Source organism: Mustela erminea, chromosome 5 (assembly GCF_009829155.1).
Source record: "Mustela erminea isolate mMusErm1 chromosome 5, mMusErm1.Pri, whole genome shotgun sequence".
NCBI classification, from domain to species: domain Eukaryota; kingdom Metazoa; phylum Chordata; class Mammalia; order Carnivora; family Mustelidae; genus Mustela; species Mustela erminea.
Window position 1 is genome coordinate 51,980,084 of NC_045618.1, and position 24,920 is coordinate 52,005,003.

At 38.2% G+C, this 24,920-nt stretch overlaps 1 protein-coding gene across 1 annotated transcript; it reads right to left on the reverse strand.

Annotated features, from left to right (window-relative positions):
* Positions 1-21,342: 21,342 nt before the first annotated feature.
* Positions 21,343-22,292, reverse strand: LOC116589923 (olfactory receptor 11H4-like). The gene is given in 2 exon segments (XM_032341659.1): positions 21,343-21,491; positions 21,494-22,292. Coding segments are annotated over 2 exon segments (948 nt in total).
* Positions 22,293-24,920: the final 2,628 nt, after the last annotated feature.

Genomic DNA, 24,920 nt, shown 5'->3' on the forward strand with positions numbered 1-24,920 from the left:
AGTCTTACATATATTTTATTTTTTTTTAAGATTTTATTTGAGAGAGAGAAAGAGAGAGCTTGAGAGGGGGAAGGGTAAAAGAGAGAAGGAGACTTCCTGCAGAGCAGGGAGCCTGATGGGGGACTCCATCCTGGAACTCCAGGATCATGACCTGAGCTAAAGGCAGTCATTTCACCAACTGAGCCACCCAGGCACCTCATATATATTTTATTAAATTTATTCCTAAATAGTATTCAGTGCTATTGTAAATAGTGTCATTTTAAAAGTTACATTTGCTATGTGTGGGAATAGAAATACAACTGGCTTTTTTTTTTCTTCTTTAAGATTTTATTTATTTATTTGCGAGAGGGGGAGAGCACGCATGAGCACAAGCAGGGAGAGCTGCAGAGGGAGAGGGAGAAGCAGGTTTCCCATTGAGTAGGGAGCCTGACACAGGGCTGGATCCTAGGACCATGACCTGAGCTGAAGGCAGATGCTTAACCAGCTGAGCCACCCAGGCGCCCCCAACTGGCTGTTATATATTTTTCATAGCTGTGACCTTTTCAGAATCTCTCATTCTAATAATTTGTTGTCTCTGTTGGGTTTTCAGCATACAAATAATGACTGTTTTGTATTTTCCTTTCCAGTCCTTTTACATGTTACCTTTTCTTTTCTGTGTAGTTATGACCTCCAGTATGCTGAATACAAGTGATGCTGAATACAAGCATTCTGGTCTTGTTTCTATACTTAAAGGAAATATTTTCAATATTTAATAAAAAGGGTAAACTCACAAACTAATAAATTTCACTCATGACCCACAGATATTGTATGCAAGTGAGTCCAGCAGTATATACAAAAATATATATCCTGACTAAGGAAGGTTTGTACCAAGAATGCAAGTTTGGTTTATTAATTGAAAGTTGAGTGTTCTACTTCCCACATTAGCAGATTAAAGGAGAAAAATTATTTGCCTTCTCATTAAATGCAGAAAAAGCATTGGATAATTTATAACTCCTTTTCATGGCAAATACTCAAAACAGGTGTAGAATCTAAGATCAAGTGTATATAAAAAGCACATAATCTAGTCTGGTTTTTTTTTATTAAAGATTTTTATTTATTTATTTGACAGAGATCACAAGTAGGCAGAGAGGCAGGCAGAGAGAGAGGAAGGGAAGCAGGCTCCCCACGGAGCAGAGAGACCGATGCGAGGCTGGATCCCAGTACCCTGGGATCATGACGTGAGCCGAAGGCAGAGGCCTTAACCCACTGAACCACCCAGGTGCCCCTCTAGTCTTGTTTTGATATGAAACATATGCTAGCCTCATACAATGAGTAAAGAGTATTTCTTCTACACGTTTATTTGAAAAGTTTATTTTATTTTTTTAAGGCTTTATTTATTTGCCAGAGAGCGAGAGAGCGAGCATACAGGCAGGCAGAGTGGCAGGCAGAGGCAGAGGGAGAAGCAGGCTCCCTGCCCAGCAAGGAGCCCGATTCGGGACTTGATCCCACGACCCTGGGATCATGACCTTAGCAGAAGGCATCAGCTTAACCCACTGAGCCACCCAGGCATCCTGAAAAGTTTATTTTAAATCAGTTTATCTTTTTCTTGGTAAAACTTGCATATAAAATTATCAGTACCTGACTTTTTTTATTGTTGTTGTTTCATATTTTTATTTAAATTCTAGTTAGTTTTTAAAATTCCTGTTATAGTGTAATATTGGTTTCAGGTGTAGAATTTAGTGATTCATCACTTATGTATAACACCCAGTGCTCATCCTAACAAGTGCCCTCTTTAATCGCCATCATCCATCTAGCCCATCCCCTGCCCACCTCCCCTCCAACAACCGTTTGTCCTCTGTAGGTAGAGTCCCTTATGGTTTGTCTCCATTTTTTTCTTTCCATCTGTTCATCTGTTTTGTTTCTTAAATTCCAGATGTGAGTGAAATCATATGATATTGTTTTTTCTCTGACTGACTTATTTCATTTAGCACAATACCCTCTAGTTCCATCCACATTGTTGCAAGTGTCATGATTTCATTCTTTTTTATGGCTGAGTAATATTCCTGTGTGTGTGTGTGTGTGTGTGTGTGTGTGTGTGTGTGTGTGTGTGTGTGAATCTTTATCCATTCTCCAGTCGATGGGCATTTGGGCTCTCTCCATAGTTGGGATATTGTTGATAATGCTGCAATAAACATTGGGGTGCAGGTGCCCCTTTGAATCACTGTGTTTGTATCCTTTGGGTAAATACTTAGTAGTGCAATTGCTGGAGTGTAGGGCAGCTCTATTTTTAACTTTCTGAGGAACCTCCATACTGTTTTCCAGAGTGATTGTATCAGTTTGCATTCCCACCAACACTGCAAAATTGTTCCGCTTTCTCTGCATCCTTACCAACATATGTTTCTTAAATTGTTAATTTTAGCCATTCTGACAGATGTGAGGAGATATCTCACTGTAATTTTGGTTTGTATTTCCCTGACGATGAGTGATGTTGAGCATCTTTTCATGTGTCTGTTAGCCATCTGGATGTCTTCATGGAAAAAATGTCTATTCATGTCTTCTACCACATGGCATTTTTTAATGGAAAGATTAACTACTGATTTAAATTCTTTAATGTTTCTTATTCTCTTGATTTTATTGTGATAGTTTATATTTTTTTGGAATTTATCCATCTCATTTAAGTTTTCAAATTTACCAAATTATTTGTATTATGTTCCTTATTTATTTATTCTTTGTGGTATGAGAATTTTTGTTCTCTTTTTGTCCACTGATATTGTTTATTCATACTTTGTATCTTTTCTTTCAGCAGTTTGTCTCTTACAACTCTTGAAAGAACTTGACCCCCATATTTTGTAGTTTTTTTCCATTTTATTAATTTTATTTGTATCTTCATACTATTGATTTTCTCCCTTCCCAACTGTTACAAGAATGGGTATTCATAACGTGGTGTATGGTTTTTTATATCTGATAGGCAACATGACACTTCATTCTTTTAAATTTATATTACTTTATCTGTGATATTGAACATTTTTAAAATTTAAATTCAATTAGCCAACATACAGATATTAAGCATATTTTAACAAAATATTTGTTAGTTACTTATGAATTTGATGTGAAATGTAACAGAGGACATCCAGGACTGAGGAAACCATATTAAAAAGTTAGGAACATATGTTTAGGAAATGATACAGCACTTTGTACATTCTATATTATATGACATATGTTTTATTGTGTTAGAAATATTTGGTTATATAGTTTGAACTTTTTAAGGATAGACTCGAATTCATACTTACCTTTGAGCTTTAGACATTATCACATACCTCGGAGGATTAGACATTGCCTGACTCAATGACAGCTGGCTGGCTGGATAGATGGTGGATTAGGAAAGAAGGACATACTCAACTAATGTAGAGGGTGTTGACACATTGTATGCAGAATAATAATGCTGAAACTGTATTCTATTGGAGTGAAGAGCCTATAATGCAGGGCTCCTGCTCTGGTAGTTGCTCCTCTTGTAGGTCAATGTGGTCTCTAGCCTTTCAAAAAAATCGGAGGGATACCTGGGTGGCTCAGTTGCTAAGCATTTGCCTTTGGCTCAGGTCATGATCCTAGAGTCCTGGGATTGAGTCCCCATTGGGCTCCTTGCCCAGGAGGCTTTTCCCTCCACCTGTGGCTCCCCCTGCTTGTGCTCTCTCTCTCTCTCTCTTTCTCTGACAAATAAATAAAATGTTGAAAAAAAGACAGTGGAAATTGCGCTATTCTTTATCAGAATATGAAATATAGGGGTCAAAATTAGGGAATTAGAGGATGGAATATATCAGTCCATGGTATAATTGGGAGCAGAACGTTTATGAGTTACGGGATAAAGGATTTATCATACAAATTAGACCTTCTACACTTGTCAGAGGGCAGGAGGAAGTTAGGAGTCCCCAGCCAGTCAGAGAAGCCAAGCACAACCAGCCCCTGAAATGGGACTGCAGAGGGAAGTTAGGGAGGTGTCTTTGGGAGGCTATTCCACTGTAAACACAGTCTGCATGGCCTGCCCACCACTGGCCTGCCCGTCCATTATAAAGAAGAGCAGGGCAGAGTAGGGGAGAGTGAGAACAAATTGGAACTTGTTGACACTTCTGTGTCTGTCACCACCTCTTGCCACAACGACCTTCGGAGTAATGACTACTGATTGATTTCCACCTTGTAGGTCCTGTGAAAATTGCTTTTTTTGGCCCACTCCAAACCAGAACTGTGAAGGGCAGAGGATACTTAGAAATGTAGTTCCAGCTCAGCAGGCTGACACAGTGCAATCCAACACGGAACTGCCAGGAGGAGGATCCTCCAAGGGTTGCAGAAGTTGAAGCTTACAACTAGGTACTGCAGGGAATGGAAAAGAGGCCTAATTATAGTGATTAGGGGAAGAACTGAGAGGTGAAACAAAATGCCGAGTGCTCAATCTGAGAGAATAACCATGAGCGCAGTGAACGCTGCCAGTATAAGCACTGTTTCTGATTTGTGGATGAGCATAGCCCTGGTGTGAGGTCAGAATCTTCCTGAGTCCTACTTCCTGCATGTACACTTCCTCTTCCCATATTTAAACAATGGTGGCCTTAGGAGTTCTACCTGTGGCCTGCGGCTTCTCTTCCTTGAAACATTCTGCTTTCACTGTTTATTCAGAGCTATGTGTTCAATTACCAAATGAATTACCAATTTCCCCAAATATTTATTTCCAGATGGTTTCTCTAAGCACTTGTGATAAAATTATACCAGCTTACTAGGCTGTATGCGCCATAGACACTTTAAATCCAAAATCTGTGAAACAACTCTTTATCTCTGGCATCCACCTCTGTTGTCTCCATATTAGCAACTGACCTCACGTGTGTTTAGTTATCCAGGTCAGAAACTTGTGAAGTCTGACAGTTTCTTCTTCATTTCTTATATGCTGTCTGTCATTGGATATATTAATCATACCTCCTAAATATCTCATTTATTTTCTTTCCATTTGTATTATCTTAATTCAGTAGTCCAGCATTTCTTGTCTGATTATTGCAATGGTTTTTTATTTTTATTTTTTTAAAAGATTTTATTTATTTATTTGACAGACGGAAATCAAAAGCAGGCAGAGAGGCAGGCAGAGAGAGAGAGAGAGAGAGGAGGAAGCAGGCTCCCCATAGAGCAGAAAGCCCGATGTGGCGCTTGATCCCAGGACCCTGGGATCATGACCTGAGCCGAAGGCAGAGGCTTTAACCCATTGAGCCACCCAGACGCCCCCCCCCCCCCGACCACCTTTTTTTTTTTTTGGAGAGGAAGATTGAGTATGTGTGCATGTGTGAGTGGGGATGAGGACCAGAGAGTGTGAGAGAGAATCTCAAGCAGACTCCATGCTGAATGCAGAGCCCAACATGGAACTCAGTCTCACAATGGTGAGATCATGACTTGAGTCAAATCAAGAGTCAGTTGCTCACCCACTGAGACATACAGGCATCCCTACAATGAATTACTATTTTCATTATTTTCTCAATAGTTGAAATCTTTTTTCCCCATTTTAAAACTTCTTAATAATAATGATCATAATAGTAACTTTGTCCAAGTTTATGAGCTAGTAAGCCACAGAGCCAGCATTTGACATTTTTAAGAAAAGATTTTATTTGATAGAGACACAGTGAGAGAGGGAACACAAACACGGGGAAAGGGAGGGTTTGAAGCAGGCTTCCTGCTGAGCAGGGAGCCCAATGTGGGGCTCGATCCGAGGACCCTGGGATCAGGGTCTGAAGACGCTTAATACCTGAGCCACCCAAGAGCCCCGGGACTTGACATCTTAACTATTATTCTGCTCCAAAGGCTGTGGTCAAGTTTCTTAGTTCTCTGAGATTCAGTGTCCCCATCTGTGAAATAAAGATAATTTCACTACCTACCCTGTAGGAATGTTGTGAGATTTAAATGAGTTAACTTATGTCCTCTGTGGTATAGGACAGGCAGAGACCAGCAGGACAACACTCAACTATACTGATATTCCAACTGTATGGCAGCTATCATTTGACCCCTGTGATCCTGGCTCCAGATCTTATAGGATTATCTATTCTGCTAATGTGCTCTGCTACTGTTTCAGAAATGGCAAATGTTGCCAACAGTTTCACCTTTCTCAAACATCAGTCTGATGTTTGACATCAGACTGTTTGACAGTCTGACATTACAGTAGTCCCCCCTCATCCAAGTTTCCGCTCCCACGATTTTGCTTTCTGCTGTTTCCGTTACCCTCATCCGTCACTGTCTGGAAACAGATGATCCTTCTGATGACTTGTCAGAAGGCCATTAGTAGGTTGACACTAGATCACAATGCCTGTGTCATTCACCTCACTTCATTTTATCACATCGGCATTGTATCATCCCACATCATCACAAGAAGAAAGTTGTGTACAATAAGATGTTTTGAGAGAAAGACCACATAACTTTAATTACTGCATGTTGTTATAATTGTTCTATTGTTCTATTTTATTATTGGTTACTGTTGTTAATCTCATACAATGCCTCACTTACAAATTTGACTATCATACATGTACATATATGGGGAAAAAAACAGTGTATATAGAGTTTGGTACTCTCCAGGATTTCAGGCATTCACTGGGGGTCTTGGAACAATATTGTGGTGGTTAAAGGGACTACCCTATTTCCTTATTTAAAAACTTTCAACAGTTCTTTAATTTCAACAGTTCTATAATTCCAGCAAGATACTCCTTCACATGGCCACAGCCTTCAAGTTTTGTCTGCTTATTTATATTTTTTCATTCCTGCTCTTTTCTTCTTATAATCCTAATGCATGGCACCCTCAACATATTCTTAATGTCTGGAAATTTTCCATGCTCTTTCATACCTCAGTACTTTTGCACATGTGATTCTTTTTGCTTGAGATGTGTTGTCCCCCCCACTGGAGAGTACCTAACTGTCCTTTGAGATTCAGTTTAAATGTTACATTTCTTATAAAAACTTCCTGGGCTCACTGGAAGCAGATTTTAATATGTCTGTCTTTATACTCTCAGAGCACTTATGACATTGTATTTTACTTATTTGCTAAATCCTGTGGGCTATGAGCTTTTTGAAGCTACTCATTTTCATGGTCTTAGATCCTAGCACTGTCCCTGACACAAGTACTCAATAAATTTAAATGGAACAGATGAACAAACTTTAGAAGAGTTGTAGTCCAAACTGATGACTGCCTCTTGGTGTCAGGATTCTGTCACCATTTTCTTTTTTTAAAAAAATTTAATTTCTTTTTTTTTTAATAAAATACTTTATTCATTTATTTTAGAGTGAGAGAGAGCAGCGGGGGTGCACAAGTGTGTGTGGGAAGGGCAGTGGGAGAGGGAGATAGAGTCTTAAGCAGACTCCACACTGAGTGTGGAGCCTAAATGGGGGCTCAATATCATGACCCTGAGATCAAGACCTAAGCCAAAACCAAGAGTTGGATGCTTAACCTACTGTGCCACCCAAGTGCTCCAGCACTTTTTTTCCTGCTTACCCTTCTACCTGCATCTATGATTAGTAGATACAGAGTATTATTGTTGCAAGTGGTGGGATGGGCAATATCTTCCAGTTCTCTATCAATTTAGTTTTATCTGTTTGGTCTCTAGATGTGTGTAGCTGCAATCGCCATTGTGTCATATGTCCTCTCACCTTTTCTTCTTGTGGGAGCCCATCTCACTACATCAAGTGGAGGAATCTCCCCTGATATTCAGGGAAGAGAGTTCTTCCCCTTCAGTCAGTGACTTGCCAGCCTGTTGAGTATTAGGGAGCCACAGTCCCTAGTACTGGCAGGTTTTGTGGCCTTCATTCTTTCTAAACTTGATCCTTTATTTATTTATTTTTTAAAAATATTTTATTTATTTATTTGACATAGAGAGAGATCACAAGTAGGCAGAGAGGCAGGCTGAGAGAGAGAGGTGGGGAAGCAGGCTCCCCACTGAGCAGAGAGCCTGATGCGGGGCTTGATTCCAGGACCCTGAGATCATGACCTGAAACGAAGGCAGAGGCTTAACCCTCTGAGCCACGGAGGTGCCCCTATACTTGATCCTTTATGCTGAAGTGTTTGTTTATATTTCTATTCTCTTAAAATATTGAACAAAGATGCTATATTTTTTCCAAATAAAACTATCATTAGGATCACTCAATCTATAAGCAAGAATCATGTTTTCACTTTCCTTATCACTTGGTTGGTTTTCAGCACATTCTTAGTTCCTGGAAGATTGCACAGAGCAGGCATTAATGGGAAATTTCTCGTAGAAAATTGTGCTTGTGTATGTATATGTGGATGGAGGTGATGGAATGGGGAAGAAGTGGGAGGATACAAGAGAAAGAAAGCTACTCTGGCTTCTTACCCTGCAGGGGAGGCAGCATTATGCAGTGGGAAGAGAATTGGATTGTGGTTTTCTACTCCTTAATTATATCTTTCTTTTTCATTTAATTTCAGGAAGTTAAATATACAAGACTATAAAATTGTAAAGTCATAAAAAGAGTAACAGAAGCAAGTTTCATTTCCATTCCTGACCCCTAGTTCCCTTGCTGTAGTAACTGCTCCACTTTCTCATATTTTCTTCTAGAGATAGTCTATGTATATATGAGCATAGTGGCCCATCACTTAAAGTATGCAAATCCGTGTGATATTAGGCACCTGTCTTGAACTTCAGCATTAACTTCTTTAAATTCCTAGATGGAAATACTAACACACACCGGACAAAACCCGCAGGGATTTTGTGACAATGAATGAAGTGCTGTTTGTGAACATGTGTGAAAATCATCAAGTATCTTACATGCACGGGGTGAGGGAGTGTAATCATGGCAGTAGTGTTGTGCTACACCAAGGTCAATGAGTCATGTGTGATCTGACTTGACAGGTGTGATTCAGAGTTGGTAGCAGGGCTGCTGTGTCAGCAGCACCCTGTGTAACTCCACTGGGTCTGCTTTCCAGCCTACAGGGCCTATTGCCCTCATGGCATGTTCTTTGGGTTTTCTACGTGGCTAATCAAGAGATACCATTTACACTTTAATTTGCCATGTATGGATGCACTTGGGGTAAGAAGTGGACGCTTGCCAGTGTGTGAAACTCCTCTGGCTCCCTCCCTTTTGCTCCCTCATCATGTTTGGGGAATTGGTACTGAAACTTGGCTGATGCAACAGTTTGAGTCATGGTCCCTTGGTGATGTGGGATCCATTCACATTTAATTGGTAGTTTCTGGAATCATTTTTTCTCTTCCTCACACTGACTTTATTTTCTAATTGGCTCTCAGGGGCCTCCAACTCCTGCTTTAATCAACCAAAGCAGAGCTGGTGCAGAGTCCCAAACTGGTACCTGGGGACCTCAGAATCTTCTGCCATGACTCTGATTCTTCAAGTTTCTTTTCAATCTGTTAAAATAACTCGGTCTTTGGATTAGGCCTGGGGGGATGGGAATCCTTTGGGCATTTCTTTCACAGAGGCAGCTCGAACAGTGCCAACCACTTCAAGATATTGCCAACTACTGCACTGGGCCTGAAGTTTTTTCTTCTTGCTAGCGGAAAGGGGGGAAGAAGATATTTGGTTGAGGTTTCCCAAATGGGCCAAGTGAATGATGGCAGAAATGAGTAGACGAAAAAAAAATTATTATTCAAGGAAAACTTACTAATTGAGCCTCTATATTTTGGTCTACAGGCTGCTTCTGTACCACAAAAAGACTTGTGGAAAGCTTACTTTGTCTGCTTTTTGTCACTGCCTAAAAGAGAGTAAACACTAATTGTGTAGTCTTGGCCAATAATTATTATTGGGTTACATTTTAATGATTATTTTAAAAATAATCTTCATTTTTTAAAGCAGTTTTACATTCACAACAAGATTGAGTGGAAAGTACAGAGAGTATCCATGTACCTTCTGCACACATGCACACATACATACACACACACTTCCTCAACCATCAACATCCTGCGTTAGAATGGTACATTTGTTATAGTCAATGAACTTACACTGATACATCATTGTCACTCCAAATCCGTGGTTTACATTAGGATTCACTCTTGAGGTTGTATATTCTGTGAGTTTTGAGAATTGTATAATGACTTGTATCCATCATTATAGTGTCATACAGAATAGTTTTGCTACCCTAAAAATCCTCTGCACTCTACTTATTCATCCTTCCCTACTCCTCTAACTCCTAGCAACCGCTGGTCTTTTTACTGTCTCTACAGTTTTGCCTTTTCTATAATGTCATACAGTTGGAATCATAAAGTTATGTAGCCTTTTTGGGTTGACTTCTTGGATTACATTTTTAAATGACATTTAAAAACATTTTTTAAAGTATTATTTTAAAGCTATGTTAGAGAATAAATTAATCTCCTTCTAGCATACCCAAGAACATTTATGTGACCTCTTTCTGAACAAATGGATACTGCTGAAGGGAACTGTCCTTGTTCCAGCTCATCCTTGGAGAAGCAAAGTGATAGGAGACTTGACTTTGAGTGCCCTTTACCAATGTTCTTAGGCCAGGCCAGTTGAAATCTAGGATGGAAAACTTCTCTGAGGGTTGAATTGTAACCTTTCTACGGAATGATAGGATTGTTGTCAGCCTACAGGTAAATGTGCCTATAAGGCTGTATCTTTTTTAAAAAAAATATATGTGTATATATATATATATATAATTATTATTTTTATTAACGTATAATGTATTATTTGCCCCAGGAGTACAAGTCTGTGAATCATCAGGCTTACACATTTCACAGCCCTCACCATATCACATACCCTCCTCAATGTCCATAATCCAACCACCCTCTCCATAGCCCCTCTCCCCCCAGCAACTCTCAGTTTGTTTTGTGAGATTAGGAGTCTCTTAAAATTTGTCTCCCTCCTGATCCCATCTTGTTTCACTTTTTCCTTCCCTACCCCCAAAGCCCCCACTCTGCCTCTCAAATTCCTCATATCGGGGAGATCATATGATAATTGTTTCTCTGATTGACTTATTTCGCTTAACATAATACCCTCTAGTTCCATCCATATCATTGCAAATGGCAAGATTCCATTTCTTTTGATGGCTGCATAGTATTCCATTGTATATACCACTCTTCTTTATCCATTCATCTGTTTGTTGATGGACATCTAGGTTCTTTACATAGTTTGGCTATTATGGACATTGCTGCTATAAACATTCGGGTGCACGTGCCCCTTCAGATCACTACATTTGTATCTTTAGGGTAAATACCCAGTAGTGCGATTACTGGGTCATAGGATAGCTCTATTTTCCACTTTTTGAGGAAACTCCATGCTATTTTCCAGAGTGGCTGCACCAGCTATAAGGCTGTATCTTGGGATAAGCCCAAGAAAGACATGGAAATCTCAATCTATACAATTTTATCAGTGTTCATTGAGAATTGTGTTCTAGATAAAGCAACCATATTTATATATTCTTATTACTAAAGCAACTGTGTTTATATATTCTTATTACTATCTAATGTATAAGTGATTTGTAAACCATTATCAATATCTCCCAAAAGATTTTGATCTCTTCTAAGTAGGCTGTATCTGAAATATGTCTGTCTAAATTGTTTCCCTAGCTATTTGTTTTTAGTAAACAATAAATTTTGAATGAATATACATTATTCTGTTGTTGACTACAATTCTCTGAACATGTGTTTTTCTATTTTTGCTTACACAAATCTTTTTTTTCTTTCAGAAAGTATCTTTATTACAAAATATCAGCTATCATTACATACCTCATCTGCCATTGTATTTCTAACATCCTTGGAATATGAAATAATAGTTGAATATAATTTTCTTGACATGATTCATTATAAAATACCATTAAGTTAGTCAGTGGTCTTCTGACTAAATCACAACTATCTTTTTTCTCTCCTTTTTAGTTGTTTGTCAGAGAGAGAGAGAGAAAGAGCGCGCATAAGCAGGGGGAGTGGTAGGCAGAGCAGGCAGAGAAGGCAGAGGGAGAAGCAGGCTCCCCATTGAGCAAGGAGTCTGTCATAACTTGATCCCAGGACTCTGGGATCATGACCTGAACCGAAGACAGACACTTGACTGCCTGAGCTACCCACATACCCACATATCTAATCTTTTCTTCAGGTTTAAGCTATCAGATTCTCACTTTTTTTTTTGCATATTTTATAGGCTCATATTGATAGATGAGCCATTGATAAATGGCTTCATGGTCCAGCTTATCTATGCTCAGGTCATGATGGCTATAGAAAATAATAACCAGAATTCTATCAGATGAATAAAGAAGCTGATCTAGAATACTGGGATTTTATGTCATGGCCCCACTGCATGGCAGATTGCATGGTTTCCCAGTGGGATCAGAGAAAACTGCTTCCCAGGGGATAAAGAATCTTAGTGAGAGTATAAGTCTACCAGTCTTTTTGCCCTGTTGGCTTTCCTTCTCTTTGTGCTCATTTCCGGGTGCAGGCCATTTCCTCTTTGCCTTGCCATGATTGAACAATTGGTGAGGGGAGAACTCTATCCTTTATTTTATTTGTTTACCTGTTATTATAACCAAATTCATAAGTTGGCAAGCAAAGAGGAGGGCTCTTTCACTTCTTCACTGGGTTCTCCTAGACTTAGTTCCTGATTAAATTTATAAACATTGATTGAATATCTGCTCTAGTATCGGATATAGCAGGTTGAGAGTTTTAAGATGAATGTTGTATATAGCTAGTGAGTGGTAACCCTGGGCTTAAATCTTCTGAAACCAGGTCTAGTGTTTTTGACACTATACTTGGCTGTTTTGTGGACTTATTATTGCAAAATAAGGAAGCACTTTTACATGTTCTTATTTAAACCCATATAAAGATAATGTAGAAAGGGCTAAAATTTAATAAGATTAATGTGTATAGTGCCTTGTTCTCCTTAGGTGTTTAGATTTGATTTTTTTTTAAGATTTTATTTATTTATTTGACAGAGAGAGATCACAAGTAGGCAGAGAGGCAGGCAGAGAGAGAGGGGGAAGCAGGCTCCCTGCTGAGCAGAGAGTCCGATGGGGGGCTCCATCCCAGGACCCTGAGATCATGACCTGAGCCGAAGGCAGCGGCTTAACCCACTGAGCCACCCAGGCGCCCCTAGATTTGATTTTTATTTTTTTATTTTTATTTTTTTATTATTATTTTTTTAAAGATTTTATTTATTTATCAGAGAGAGAGCGAGTGAGAGCGAGCACAGGCAGACAGAGTGGAAGGCAGAGTCAGAGGGAGAAGCAGGCTCCCTGCGGAGCAAGGAGCCCGATGTGGGACTCGATCCCAGGACGCTGGGATCATGACCTGAGCCGAAGGCAGCTGCTTAACCAACTGAGCCACCCAGGCGTCCCTAGATTTGATTTTTAATGTAGTGTGAGTAATGTTTATACTTGTTTTGTATAAAAAATATGTAACTGAGGATAAACCATGTTAATCTAGGCTTTTAGTAAACCATTTCTGTTTGATGTGCAGTTGCTCATATATAAGACATAACCATTACTTGTCTCTTTTCCTTATTTGGTCATTTGTTTTGTTTCTTAAATTCCATGTATGAGTGAAATAATACGGTATTTGTCTTTCTCTGCCTGACTAGGTCTATCCATGTTGTTGCAAATGGCAAGACTTCATTCTTTTCTTCTTTTTAATGGCTGAATAATATCCCCCCCCCCTTTTTTTTCAAATTTGAGAAAGAGACAGAACACAAGTGGGGGGAGGAGCAGAGTGGGAGGGACAAGCAGATTCCCTGCTGAGTATGGATCTTGATTCGAGGCTCGAGTCTAGGACCCTGAGATCATGACCTGAGCCAAGTCAGATGCTTAACTGACTGAGCCATCCAGGTGTCCCCTGGCTGAGTAATATTCTATTACTTCTTTATCCATTCATCCATTCATGGACACTTGGCTGCTATCATAGTTTGGCTATTGTAAATAATGTTGCAATAAACATAGGGGTGCATATACCTTTTTGAAAGAGCGTTTTTTTTTTTTTAAGATTTTATTTATTTATTTGACAGGCAGAGATCACAAGGAGGCAGAGAGGCAGGCAGAGAGAGAGGGGGAAGCCGGCTTCCTGCTGAGCAGAAAGCCTGATGCAGGGCTTGATCCCAGGACCCTGAGATCATGACCTGAGCCGAAGGCAGCGGCTTAACCCACTGAGCCACCCAGGCGCCCTGAAAGAGCGTTTTCATTTTCTTTGGGTAAATACCCTGTAATGGAATTGCTGGATCATATGGTAATACTATTTTTAGTTTTTTGAGAAAACTCCACACCATTTTCCACAGTGGCTGCACTAATTTGCATTTCCATCAATAGGGAGTGATGATTTCCTTTTCCGCACAAGGGACATGAGCAGTGTGATAATTTATTTTAATATTAATTATCTTGCAAGTCTCTGGGAAGAAATAAGCAGCCAAAGTCAAAGCTCAAAATGATGGCAAATGTTACTCTAAGAAATACAAGAAAGATCTTATTAAACCAAGGAGGGCATTGAATTAGTGGTTGTTGTAAGTACTATTATGAAGGATAGAGATGGTTGCCTTGGACAGTATGTTTAATGACTAGAGAAGAGATAGGAATCAGCATAATATTGACAAATTGTATTGATGTAGAATCAACTTCCAGAGAGTTCATTAAGTTTTAAACCTATAAATATATTCATCTTCATGAACAGTTCTGGGAGGAGGAATTGAATCTGATCAATTCCCCCAAGACATTATAGAGAATTTTTGACTGAACTGATTTGCTGTCCATTATGGCAATGCTTAGAAAATTGTACCCCAAGAAAATGATGTTTGTGTGACATACTGGAATAAACTTGAAGGGATTTAAAGTCAGTTCTATAAATTTTGGTGAAAAAAATTCATTATATTTCTTATGTAATAAGGAAAAAAATTATATAATATGATTACAATTTATAATATATTAAAACATATTAAATATTAAAACTCTTCAAATTCTAGGTATCCATCATTGATGAGAAAATTGCTTTGCATGAATACATGGTAGCAAATGGCAGAAGGTATCTATTGCTTTTTCTCCTTTCTGGCTATTTAACAGAATTTTGGAAAATCCAACTTCGTTGGATCATGCTTCAGGGTGTGATCACTCTCTTTATTTTTTTTTTGAAGTTTGTTTATGTATGTATGTATGTATCTATTTAGTAATCTATACACCCAGTGTGGGGCTTGAACTCAAAGGAGCCCTGATATAATTATTCTTTAAATCTCTCGGCTCATCCTTTTCTGTCATTGATAATGTAATGTTAAAATTTTCTTCACAAGGTCTTTTAACATTGTAGTAACATCTAATCAAATTTCTCTTATTAAGTATTTTAGAAAATGTTTAAAATTTTCCTCAAGTGTGAATTGAGGTTGTTGTACTCATCTTAATAAATATTCTTCAGGATTCAAGTAATAAAACTGACTAAATGTTACAAATGAACTAGTCTTAAGCTTCCTGTTTTCCAAAGTTGAGGCTTTCATTTTGAATCCATGCACGCTGTCAGTACATCAGTATATTTTCATGTGGACCTTGGCATTTTATGTGAGATTATTCAGGTGGTAAAAGTATCAGATAAGCCATTTAAAAAAAATTTAAAAAGTAAGAAACTGTTTATTTTGCTATCCTTTTATATTTATACAAGTTTAAAAGATAATACGGGCTGCCCACGTGGCTCAGTCAAGCATCTGACTCTTGATTTCAGCTGGCATCATGATCTCAGGCAGTGAGATCAAGCCTGGAATGGAACCCTGTGTGGGGGCTCTGCACTAAGGGTGGAGCCTGTTTGGGATTTTCCCTCCCTCTTTTTCTGCCCCCCCCATGCTCTTTCTCTCTCAAAATAAAATAAAATTAAAACTAAAAAGAATACGTAAAATTCCAATATATCAGTCACCCAATCTTCCCCATTGTTAACATCTTATATGTTACATTTGGTAAAACTAATAAGCCAACATTGGTATATTATTAATAACAGACATCCATTATTTGGACTTCATCAATTCTCTCTGAATGCCCTTTCTTTATTCCAGGATCCAATTCAGGGTACCACATTACATTTAGTTATGCTCTCTCCTTTGGGACTGTCACAGTTTCAAAGTCTTTCCTTGTTTTTCATGGCCTTGACAGTTTTGAGGAGTATTGAGTATGGTTTCTGGTAGACTGGTCCCCAGTCTGGGTTTGATATTTTTTCCTCATGATTAGACTGTGATTACAGGTCTTAGGGAAAGATACCACAGAGGTGAAATATCCTTCTTGTCACTTCATATCTGGAGACATTATATCCACATGACAACTCTCATGATGTTAACCTTTATCATGTGGTCAGTGTTGTGTTTGCTAGGTTTCTCCATTGTAAAGTTATTATTTCCCCCTTTCTCTTATATTCCTTGGAATCAAGTCACTAAGTCTAGACCACCTTTTGGGAAAAAGAGTTAAGCTCCATCTCCTGGAGGGGGTAGTATCTACAAATATATATTGTTTCTCTCTTCTTCCTATCTTCAAGCCACGGATTAACCACAACATCCTCCTTTCAATACATTTGTTTACAGCATTCACTGGTATCTCATTTCTCTAAGTTCTTGTAGTACTTAATGTCCAATTCAAATAAGGAAAATTAACACAGTATCTACCTCACCTTTCATTGGCAAACAAATGAGAAAGTGTGGTAAGATCCAGTGCTGAGGAGGCTATGGGAAAATGAGCATGTTAACACAAGTTTTTTAGTGAGATATACTTCACATTGCCTAAAGTTCACCCTTTTAAAGTGTAGGTAGTTTTTAGTACATTCACAAGGTTGTGCAACTATCACTGCTATCTGATGGTAGAATATCTTCACCATTCTGCCCCAAACTGGGTACCCATTACCAATCATTCCCCATTCTTTCTCCTGCCTAGTCCTTTATAACTACTAATCTTTCTGAGTTGCCTACTTTGGACATTTTATGTAAATAGAATCATACAATATGTCACCTTTTGTATCTGGCATGCTTTACTTAGCATAATGTTTTCAAAGTTCATTCATGTTGTAGCAAATATCATACTTAACCATATTTTATTTCAGCCATATTTTTTTATGAATTTCTTTTTTTTAATTTTTAATTTTTTATAAACATATAATATATTTTTATCCCCGGGGGTACAGGTCTGTGAATTGCCAGGTTTACACACTTCACAGCACTCACCAAAACACATACCCTCCCCAATGTCCATAACCCCACCCCCCTTCTCCCAACCCCCCTCCCCCCAGCAACCCTCAGTTTGTTTTGTGAGATTAAGAGTCACTTATGGTTTGTCTCCCTCCCAATCCCATCTTGTTTCATTTATTCTTCTCCTACCCACTTAAGCCCCCATGTTGCATCACCACTTCCTCATATCAGGGAGATCATATGAAAGTTGTCTTTCTCCGCTTGACTTATTTTGCTAAGCACGATACGCTCTAGTTCCATTCACGTTGTTGCAAATGGCAAGATTTCATTTCTTTTGATGTCAGCCATAATTTTATGGCTGAAAAATATTCCATTCTATGTATATACCACATTTTGTCCATTCATCAGATGGTGGACCTTTAGGTTATTTTACTTTTTTGGCTATTACAAATAATGCTGCTATGAGCATTTGTTTACCCATTTTGTGCAAAAGTATGTTTTTTAATTCTCTTGGTTTTATACCTATGTATGGAAATTGCTGGATCATATGACAACTCAATATTTATGCGAGAAACTGATGAATTGTTTTCTAAAGCAAGTGTACCATTTTACATTTTGGTCAACAGTGTATGACTTTGACATCTTTCCACATTCTGGCCAATACTTGGTGTTGTCTGTCTTTTTTGATTCTAGCTGTGCTAGTGGGTATAAAATGGTATCCTATCATGATTTTGATTTACCTTTCCCTAATGAGTAATGATGTTGAGCATCTTTTAATGTGCTCATTGGCCATTTGTATATCTCATTTGGAGAAATGTATAGACAGATCTTTGGGCATTTAAAAAATTAAGTTATTTATCTTTTTATTGTTGAGTTGTAAGTGTTCTTGATATATTCTGGATAATGACCTCTTATCATATACAAGATCTGCATATATATATATTTTTTATTTTTTTTATTTATTTTTTTTATTTTTTATTTCCAGCATAACAGTATTCATTATTTTTGCATCACGCCCCATGCTCCATGCAATCCGTGCCCTCTATAATACCTACCACCTGGTACCCCAACCTCCCACCCCCCGTCCCTTCAAAACCCTCAGATTGTTTTTCAGAGTCCATAGTCTCTCATGGTTCACCTCCCCTTCCAATTTCCCCCAACTCCCTTCTCCACTCTAAGTCCCCATGTCCTCCAGATCTGCATATATTTTTTCCCATTTTGTGATCTTGTACTTTGATAGTAACCTTTGAAGCACAAATTTTAAAAATTTTGATGAAGTCAATTTATTTTTCCTTTTATTGCATGTATTTTTTTGTGTTATATCTTTAAAAATTGAACAATTCAAGGTCACAGAGATTTAAATCTATATTTTCTTCTAGCAGTTTCATAGTTTTAGCTCTTACATGAAAGCCTCTGATTCATTTTGGATTAATTTTTGCATGTGGTGTGAGGTGGGGGTCCAATTTTATTCTTTTGCGGGATATCTAGTTGTCTCAGCACTGTTTGTTGAAAAGATAACAGTATTTGGGGAAATCTCATTTAGCAATATTTCTCAGAATTAAAAATATACATTTCTTGTATCCCAGAAATCCTTTCTCTAATTTTTAAAAATTATTTTATCATTTTTTAAAAAGATTATTTATTTATTTGACAGAGATCACAAGTATGCAGAGAGGCAGGCAGAAAGAGAAGGGGAAGCAGGCTCCCCACCGAGCAGAGAGCCCGATGTGGGGCTCAATCCCAGGACCCTGAGATCATGACCTAAGCTGAAGGCAGAGGCCTTAACCCTCTGAGCCACCCAGGTGCCCATCCTTTCTCTAATTTGTGGAATACTGATATGACTATATAAAGTCTTATATTTCGGGATATTAGTTGCAGCATTGTTTTAATTATAAAATATTGACTACAATAAAGTATCTTAAGTGAGTAATTGATAAACAAATTAGGATATGTTCATATAATGGAACACACTGTGTCTATTAGAATGAGGTAAAATTATATGTACTGACTTTAAAAGATACTGTTATATTTTATTGATTTAAAAATATTTATTGAATTCTGTTCACCAGGCATAATACTAAGAGCTTTAAAAGTATTGACTCATTTTTAAAAAAAATATTGACTCATAATAATCCTATGAGATAGCTATTATTATTATCATCCTATTTTATAGGTGAAGTAGCTGAAATTGTGGCATTTAAGCTGCTTGCCCAAGGTCACATAGCTAGCAGATAAGGCAGGATATGGAAACTCTGACTCTAGAGTTTGCACTTTAAGCATTAACTATGAATTTATATGTATATTATTTGGCAACAGAGGTTTTCATAAGCATAGTGAAAATCTGATAGAATAACCAGCCAATTATCCATGGTTGGATTTAAATGATGGGGGTGGGCAAACATGTGCTGAGAACCTCCTATGTGTCTTTTATTATGTCTGGTCCCTATATAAATTGTCTCATTTAATCTTTAAGGTCTTATTTTCAAGATATAAGTCATATACTTTTTTTTTATAAAATAAGACCCTAAGAGTCTAAGTGTCAGGTTTCATAGAAAAAGACAAAGTAAGGCTTCTCAGGTTTAAAGAGCAGCCTAGGCAATAGTGTGGAGGTGGTAGAGAATGAAGTAGTTAGATGTTGAGCCTCACTAGAGCTGAGGGTTCATTTGGGAAGGAAAAGAAAACAAAATAGGTTCGGTATAGCCATACTATGAAGTGTGTTGAATGTTGGACAGAGGAATTGAGAATGTTGACTTTGAGGAATAGAGTGAAGGACTGGTGAGGATGAGAGTGAAGATGAGAAATCCACCATTTTATACATTTCTTTATTGCTGGCCTTTTTACAACTACCTATTATTTTCATAAGTAAAAAAATTGAGATAAAAGTATTAAGCAAACATTTTGAGTTCTTACTCTATGCTAGGCGTCATAGTACTGTTGATTCCTACTCATTCACAGACCATTAGGAACACACCTGTAGTTGAACAAAAATAAGTTTATTGGCTTTTTGCAGTAAGGGAGAACATATGTCATGAGGAACATGGGGCATCCAAAAGGAAGGTGTTAGAAGGGATTTATTATATGATTTGGGCTTCTGTTAGTTGACACGGGAGAATTGAAAGAAATAGAGATTTTCTCTGGATGTCGTCAGAAAGTGAAAGAAAAGTCTATGATTGGGTATCTTAATTTTTATCTAAAAGGCAGTTGGGTTAAAGCTTTACTTGGTAAAGAGACAGCAGCCACTAATATTAGCCTAAAGAAGGGGATGTTTGATCATTTTTTATAGTTGGGACTGTTCTTGCTCAGACGTGATTGTGGAGTGGTCTTTTTTTGTCTTGATCCATCATGTTCACATAGTGGCCTGGTCTGTGGGTGCCATTCTGTGTAATTGTTTATGTTCAACATGTTTATACACCATGGCCTGGCTGACAGTGCTAGGCAGGTTCCTGGCCACACCAAGACTTACGTGATAATTGCCAGACCACTTCCCTAGTTCCAGGGGCTGCTTTCTTTTCTGCCACTGTGTGTTGGGAATCTGGAAAGGAAAACGGCAATTCCTGTTCTCAAGGAGCTCTCTCAGGGGGAAATACATGTGACCAAGTAAATAATGCTACAATAAGGTACGTGTAATAATCGATCTGTTAAGAGAAACATCAACAAATGATTTTTTTAGCATGTATCCAAGTTTTATCTCAAACTTGGAGAGGAACTATACATCTAAGAAAATTTGTTGGAAGAGTTCCTACTGGCCAAGAGAGTTTTTTCTCCTCTCTTTTAATACAGGGATAAGATTGTTTAGATAATATTGTTAGGCTAGGGGTAAGAAAGGAGTGTCTGTTAAAACTTATAGAAAGGTCTCATGCCTAGTTAAAATCTACTGCCCTTTTAATGTACATTAAACGCGTGCAGTCCTTTTCTATATCAATTACACCTAAACAAAATTGTTACAAAAGTCACTGCACCTTTAACTATTTGGTAAAAATCATTAGACTTGTCCTAAATCTGAAGGCAAAATTTTCAGGAAAGTTTGACTTCTATAGTATAGTAGTTCCACTATTTAGAACTTTAGAAAAATTACACTGCATGTTGACATTGCAGTGAATTTAGGTTTTAGTAGTCCACATTGGTTTCTAAACTGAGCATACTTCTGGGGGAAAAAGAAAAGCTTTTAATTACTCTGAGTAAGAACTAAAAGTCCATTAAAAAACTTACACATTTTCAACTTACTCATCATTAGAATTTGGAAGTGTGGACATTTTTGCCTCAGGAGTTTTGACTAATTTTCATTCTAAACAGGATGTTTCTCAGGGCAAGTTTCATGTCCTTATTGCGAAGACTATAGATGAGGGGATTAAAGAGAGGAGTCATTACTGAATATACCAGTGTGAGAATCTTCTGCATCAAGATGGGATGCCATACGTAGGACTCACATACATTACCATGACTGTCCCGTAAAAAAGTGACACCACAGCTAAGTGAGAACCACAGGTGGAAAAGGCCTTTCTCCGGCCAGCTGCAGAAGGGACCTGAAAAACAGTTCTGAGCAATAGGATATAGGATCGAAGAATGTACATAATAGTAAAAAAGAGAACAAAGGAGCTCTGAGTATAAAAGACAAATTCAGTAATGGGAGCTGGAGCACAAGACAGAGCCATCAGTGGGTCCATGTCGCACAGGAAGTGATCAATGATATTGGATCTACAGAAGGGGAGTTGGGAGATGAAGAAAATGGGTATTGGGTAACCAAGGAATCCAATAAGCCAGCAGAGAGACACCAGAATTCTACAGAGTTTCCCAGTCATGATTGTGGGGTAGTGCAGTGGGTGGCAGATGGCCAGGTACCGATCATAAGCCATTACTGCCAGGAAGAGACATTCAGTTGTGCCCAGGGAAAAGAAGAAATAGAACTGGAGGAAGCATCCAGAAAATGAGATGGCCTTGGTTTTGGAGAGAATGTTAACTAGCATGTTAGGAACAGTGGAAGAAGCATACCAGATCTCAAGGAAGGCAAAATTTCCCAGAAGAAAGTACATTGGGGTATGTAGTCTTGGGTCCCATCTCACTGCACAGATGATGGTTCCATTCCCCAGCAAAGTCAAGACATAAACCAACAAAAAGAACAAGAAGAGGAAAATCTGTATCTCCCAGCAACCAGGGAATCCCAGAAGAACAAACTCAGTTACTATGTGAATGTGTGCTGCTGACCAGTTCATGGGTCTTAAACCTACGAAGAAGAAAGACATGAGTGTAACACAAAGTTTCTTTGCTTCCTAAATGTCTCAAGGACTTTGTTGAGAAGGGACCTTTGTTGAGAAGGGACCTCAAACTCTACAGGAAAATATGAGATATTTTGAGACCATGTGGGAATAAATCTTTTTTTTTCTTTTAAAGATTTTATTTATTTATTTGAGAAAGAGAGAGAGAGAGCATGAGCAGGGAGGAGAGGGAGAATCAGGCTCCCCACTAGGCTCCATCCCAGGACCCTAAGATCATGACCTGAGCTGATGGAAGATGCTTAACCAATAGAGCCATGCAGGTGCCCCTCTTACCTTATTTTGAATTGATTGTGGTTCTAAATCTTAGTGTTCTTTTGCTGGGATCCAAAGCAGCCAAGAATTTCCTACATCAGTGGTACAACTGGACAAGTTTCTTTCTTTTTTGATTTCTTTGATCCTTAAGAAGATATTTTATGATTCTGGTTTGTTTTCCTAATGTTGATTACGGGTCTTCAATGCACAAAGTCATCCACTTTCTCTTACTCAGCTTACCTTGTTTAAAAGAATAAAGACTGAGTGAAATAAGTCAAGCAGAGAGAGTTAACTATCATATGGTTTCACTTATTTGTGGAGCATAACAAATATCATGGAGGACAAGGGGTGTTAGAGAGGAGAAGGGAGTTGGGGTAAATTGGAAGGGGAGGTGAATCATGTGAGACTATGGACTCTGAAAAACAATCTGAGGGGTTTGAAGTGGCAGGGGGGTGGGAGGTTGGGGTACCAGGTGGTGGGTATTATAGAGGGCACAGATTTCATGGAGCACTGGGTGTGGTGAAAAAATAATGAATACTGTTTTTCTGAAAATAAATGAATTAGTTAAAAAAAAAAGAATAAAGACAAATATTTTGAGGACAGCTGATGTGAGGATGGGTTAAACCTTTGACAACAGAATGAAATTAGTTGACTTACTCATGGATATAAAACTTACTCCAGGACATGGGATTTTCAGAATAGTCTAATCAACTGAATTAATTGTTATAGACATCACTACATTCAAGACTCAAGGCTGTTCTTAAATTTTCCTTTAAAGATTTAAAAAAAAAATATCACTCTAACAGTTGGGCGACACCTTAAAAATACACAAAAGACCAACCATATCAAATATCTTCCTCTAAAGGATAAGTGAGGATATTAGTTTCAATTATCTCCAATTGCAAGTGTTTATTTTCATGCTTTTTACACATGCTACAAAAAATGAACTGTTTTACTTTTCATATTCAGATACTACCAAGTTAAAATAAAGAAAATGATGTTTTCAGTACAAAGTTTTAGTTCAATTAGTAAGTAATTTTGGATGTTAAAAACAAAGGGTTCTGAGATTGAATAGGGTCGTATGTGCACTTTCATCTAGTAAAATTTTATCTAGTAGAATTAATTTTGTTTTATCTAGTAGAATTAATTTTACTTTCTGAAAGGAAGAGGACATTTTCAAATATTTGGATAAGCATATACTTAAAAAAATTCTTTTATTTATTTATTTATATTAATATATAATGTATTATTAGTCCCTGGGGTACAGATCTGTGAATTGCCAGGCTTACTCATTTCAGAGCACTTACCATAGCACATACCCTCCCCAATGTCCATAACCTGACCACCTTGTCCATACCCCTCTTGCCCTGGCAACCCTCAGTTTGTTTTGTGAGATTAAGAGTCTCTTATGGTTTGTCTCCCTCCTGATCCTGTCTTGTTTCATTTTTTTCTTCCCCCAAACCCCCTACATTAGGCATGTACTTTTTAAGAGTTTTTTAAGAATTGAACAAAAAGTTCCAATTTATCTCAAACTCAACACACACAAAACAGACAATCATATAAAAAAAATGGGCAGAAGATATTAACAGACACTTCTCCAATGAAGACATACAAATGGCTATCAGACACATGAAAAAATGTTCATCATCACTAGCCATCAGGGAGATTCAAATTAAAACTACATTGAGATATCACCTTACACCAGTTAGAATGGCCAAAATTAGCAAGACAGGAAACAACATGTGTTGGAGAGGATGTGGAGAAAGGGGAACCCTCTTACACTGTTGGTGGGAATGCAAGTTGGTGCAGTCTCTTTGGAGAACAGTGTGGAGATTCCTCAAGAAATTAAAAATAGAACTTCCCTATGACCCTGCCATTGCACTCCTGGGTATTTACCCCAAAGATACAGATGTAGTGAAAAGAAGGGCCATCTGTACCCCAGTGTTTATAGCAGCAATGGCCATGGTCGCCAAACTGTGGAAAGAACCAAGATGCCCTTCAACGGGCGAATGGATAAGGAAGATGTGGTCCATATACACTATGGAATATTATGCCTCCATCAGAAAGGACGAATACCCAACTTTTGTAGCAACATGGACAGGACTGGAAGAGATTATGCTGAGTGAAATAAGTCAAGCAGAGAGAGTCAATTATCATATGGTTTCACTTATTTGTGGAGCATAACAAATAGCATGGAGGACATGGGGAGTTAGAGAGAAGGGGATTGGGGTAAATTGGAAGGGGAGGTGAATCATGAGAGACTATGGACTCTGAAAAACAATCTGAGGTGTTTGAAGTGACGGGGGAGGTGTG